Genomic DNA, 3,532 nt, shown 5'->3' on the forward strand with positions numbered 1-3,532 from the left:
GAGAATTCATTGGGTTTGAAGAAAGAGCACACCGAAATCAGGATGCCTCACATATCCTGGAGTAACAATATAACAACATACAATAAAATACAATAACCATATAAAATATATATTTAAATATACAGTACAGACCAGTTTGGACACACCTTCTCATTTAAAGAGTTTTCTTTATTTTCATGACTATGAAAATTTTAGATTCACACTGAAGGCATCAAAACTATGACTTAACACGTGGAATTATATACTTAACAAAAAACTGTGAGACAACTGAAAATATGTTTTATATTCTAGGTTTTTCAAAGTAAAACCCTTTTACTTCACACTCTCTTGGTATTCTCTTGATGAGCTTCCAGAGGCAGTCACCTGAAATGGTTTTCCAACAGTTGTTTTTTTTTTCTTCATTGAAAAGAAATGTAGATTTTAAATCAATTTTAAATTAATGATTGTAACACTGGGGAACTCTTTTGGTAAATATGGACTGAAACTACATTTAGTTCAGTGTTGAATTTTCTGCATTCAGGACATTTTTAAAGCATGTTAATGACAGACACCTCCAAAAACTGACCCAAATTTCAACACAATGCTGCTCAGTAATGCATAACTGGAAATTCATGAATATATGAATATCATCAGAAAGCAGAGTTGTAAAGAAACTAAGTACAAATACTTTGTTACTGTACCTAAGTATAATTTTTGGGTATCTGTACTTTACTTGAGTAATTATTGTTCAGCCTTCTTTTTACTTCTACTTCTACATGTTCACACAATTATCTGTACTCCTTACATTTTTAAAAAAGGCAAGAAGTAGAAAGTTGTTACTTTTATTTCATTTTTGGACGTCGGTTGTTTCTGTGGTCCTATGTAGAAACACATCATTTCCACCTAAGGTCATTACAATCATTGGCCCAGTGACTCCATAAGTGGCTGTATTACAGTCACAAATGTGGGCCACCACACTGACTGCCAGCTTAATCATTAAAAATAAAAGGACTGTACTTAAGAAACATTTGTATTTCATGAATTATTATTGCATTTTAGCCCACAGCTCTCAGACAGATTTTTATTTTGGGGAAAATGTTTGGGCACTCTTCATTCACTGCTCACTAAAAGTTAGGGATATTTGGCTTTTGGGTGAAATTTCAGGAAGATGTAGTGTATTTGGTATGAAAAGAAAGCTAAGAATCTTGGCTAAAAGCTCATGGGAACTATATTTAAATCCACCAAACACAGTTCAAATGTCAGGCAGTTGAATCAGAAAGTAAACAAACTGTACAAAATGGCCTCATTGCAAATCTGTAAATACATTCAAGCAAATCTATAAAGGAAAAATTTTGGACGTTATTTTTTTACAGCAAGTCAAAGTAGAAACTTAAATATGTTGTAAAGTGTGTTGAAAGCCTTTTTTCCACATGATTTTGAGTGAATGTGGTCCAAACTGAAGTCAAATACTCATTATTTTATTTAAATATGGTGACAAAATAAATGTTTGGATAATTTCTCCAAAGAACAAACATTCAATAACAAGTCTTTGAAGGCAGGTAAGAAAAACTAAATAACTTTTGTAAGTAAAATCTTAATATTTCTTATCATTTATTAATGTTACTATCATGGTCTGTCCTGTGCAGAATGATAAAACACTAAATTATTTCTTTATTAAAACCTCTGTAACTTGGCTCCAGTTCATTTTAGCAGCATGAATCTTTGCACAGGTGATGTCCACAAGTTGATTTATGGTTTCCAAGAGTTTTAGCCTGATTCATTATGGTTTTAAATGGGTTATATACTGTCTAATGAAAACATTATTCAGGCAAGAGTGAAAAAATAAATAAAATTATGTTCCATGCCCAAAATCTCTAAAACCACAGCAGCTGTTTTAATACTCACACTTATGATAAAATTTCCCGAATTTCAGCTTTATTTTGATACCAAGATTATTTAAGTAGATTTTGTAAATGCTGAGATACATTCAATTATATTTCAGCATGGGATTTTGAGAAAAAACTTCAAGAAAACCCCTCGGGGCTTAAGAGGCTAAAGACTAAGGAGCCTGCGAGGAGACATGGGGGATATTTTTTCTTTTGCGTTCCCTCGCAATACTTTAGTGTTCCCTCACAATATTGTTTTGCATTCCCACACAAAAGTTTGTTTTGAATATGAACTGAATTAAATCAGACTTTTATTTTGAAATATCCGGTTACCCTAACCATAACCTAACAGGATGTGTCGCCACAAGTTCGTGAAATTGACATTGATGTTGCGTGGCTGCACTGTGTTAAAATATCAACATATGACACACTTCCATGTGTGTCTGTGTGATATATTCATTGTGAAGGTGAATTAAAGCAGTAGCTAACTCACTAATGGTGAACATGTGAGTTTGTTAATAAACCAGCAGCACTTCAGTGTTTAACAACTATTGCGTGGGAACACAAAAGAAAAATAATCTCCCATATCCCCTTGCGGGCTCTGTAAAAGACAACCTTTTCTACAGGATTTACCAAAAAGGAAATTCTTCAGCCTGGTCTAAAACATTGACAGAGTGTCAGCCTCAGTTGGTTCCACAAGAGAGGAGCTTGATAAATAAAGCTCTGCCTCCCATTCTACTTTTAGAAACCACAAGTAAACCTACAGTCTGAGAGCAAAAGTGCTGTTTAGAAACTATGGAACAATAGATTAGGATTAGGCACATTACTAAACACCTTAAGTTCTGCTGTTGTTTTTATGTAATTTAATTCTGTCCTTGGTATTTTCCAAAGTTTTACAAGTGTTGTTTTCTGCAACTTTTTATTTATCAGACTTGGTTTGTTCAGTTGGATCTTTACATGACAATACAACTTACTGCATTAAAATAAGCAATTGAGAAACATATTTGCATAAGGTCAAGTACTGAACCTGGTCCCCGGCACCGATGTCCTCCTGTTCCCGGCCCTCAAAAACACAATCTGAGATCTCCATACACTGTGGCTCAAGAGCTACCAGCACATTGCAGGTCTTGTAGTCAAACCCTGCAGATGACAGTGGAAAAAAATTAAATTAGCAACAAACCCTGACTCCTATAGTTTATTAGAAACCTGAAAGCCTGAAGAAGCAGACTTTTTCTCTTCATGCAGTACCTTTTGATGAATCATCATAGCCTATCTTCTTGATGGTATTTCGAACCACAGACTGAAGATCCACTATAGCTTTAGAAGTCACTTCTCCAACAAGTAAAATCATGCCGGTTTTTGCCACACACTCTGAAAATGGTAAGAGTTAAAAACATCATGAGGAACAGTCATGGTTGTCAAAAAGAAAAAAATAGTATAGGTCCTCTGGACGGGTTCTTCTTTAATGAAACGTTGCGTCTCTTCTCCAAGAGACTTCTTCAGTCTGAGAGTTTCAGGCAAAATTCAGGCTTTTGAGTCCTGCCTCCATGTGACTGATACTCACATCACATGGCTATCGTTGACACCTAATTAACACCTTTTGTTAACAGGGGGTGGAGTGATACTGCCAATGGCAGCGCTGTAGGAGGGGGACAACTGAAAATGGA

At 35.0% G+C, this 3,532-nt stretch overlaps 1 protein-coding gene across 1 annotated transcript in view; it reads right to left on the bottom strand.

Moving 5' to 3' along the window:
* The window catches only part of LOC106531223 (S-adenosylmethionine synthase isoform type-1), a 14,622-nt gene extending 11,391 nt beyond the window's left edge, over positions 1-3,231 (bottom strand). The window contains exons 1-2 of the mRNA XM_014027014.1: positions 3,114-3,231; positions 2,893-3,005 (exon numbers count right to left, since the gene is read on the bottom strand). Of these exons, the coding sequence (XP_013882468.1) occupies positions 2,893-3,005; positions 3,114-3,216 (216 nt within the window). The 5' untranslated portion in view covers positions 3,217-3,231. The remainder of the gene's footprint in view (positions 1-2,892; positions 3,006-3,113) is intronic.
* Positions 3,232-3,532: the final 301 nt, after the last annotated feature.

The sequence above is a fragment of the Austrofundulus limnaeus genome, unplaced genomic scaffold, assembly GCF_001266775.1.
Source record: "Austrofundulus limnaeus strain Quisiro unplaced genomic scaffold, Austrofundulus_limnaeus-1.0 Scaffold608, whole genome shotgun sequence".
In the NCBI taxonomy this organism is placed as follows: Eukaryota; Metazoa; Chordata; class Actinopteri; order Cyprinodontiformes; family Rivulidae; genus Austrofundulus; species Austrofundulus limnaeus.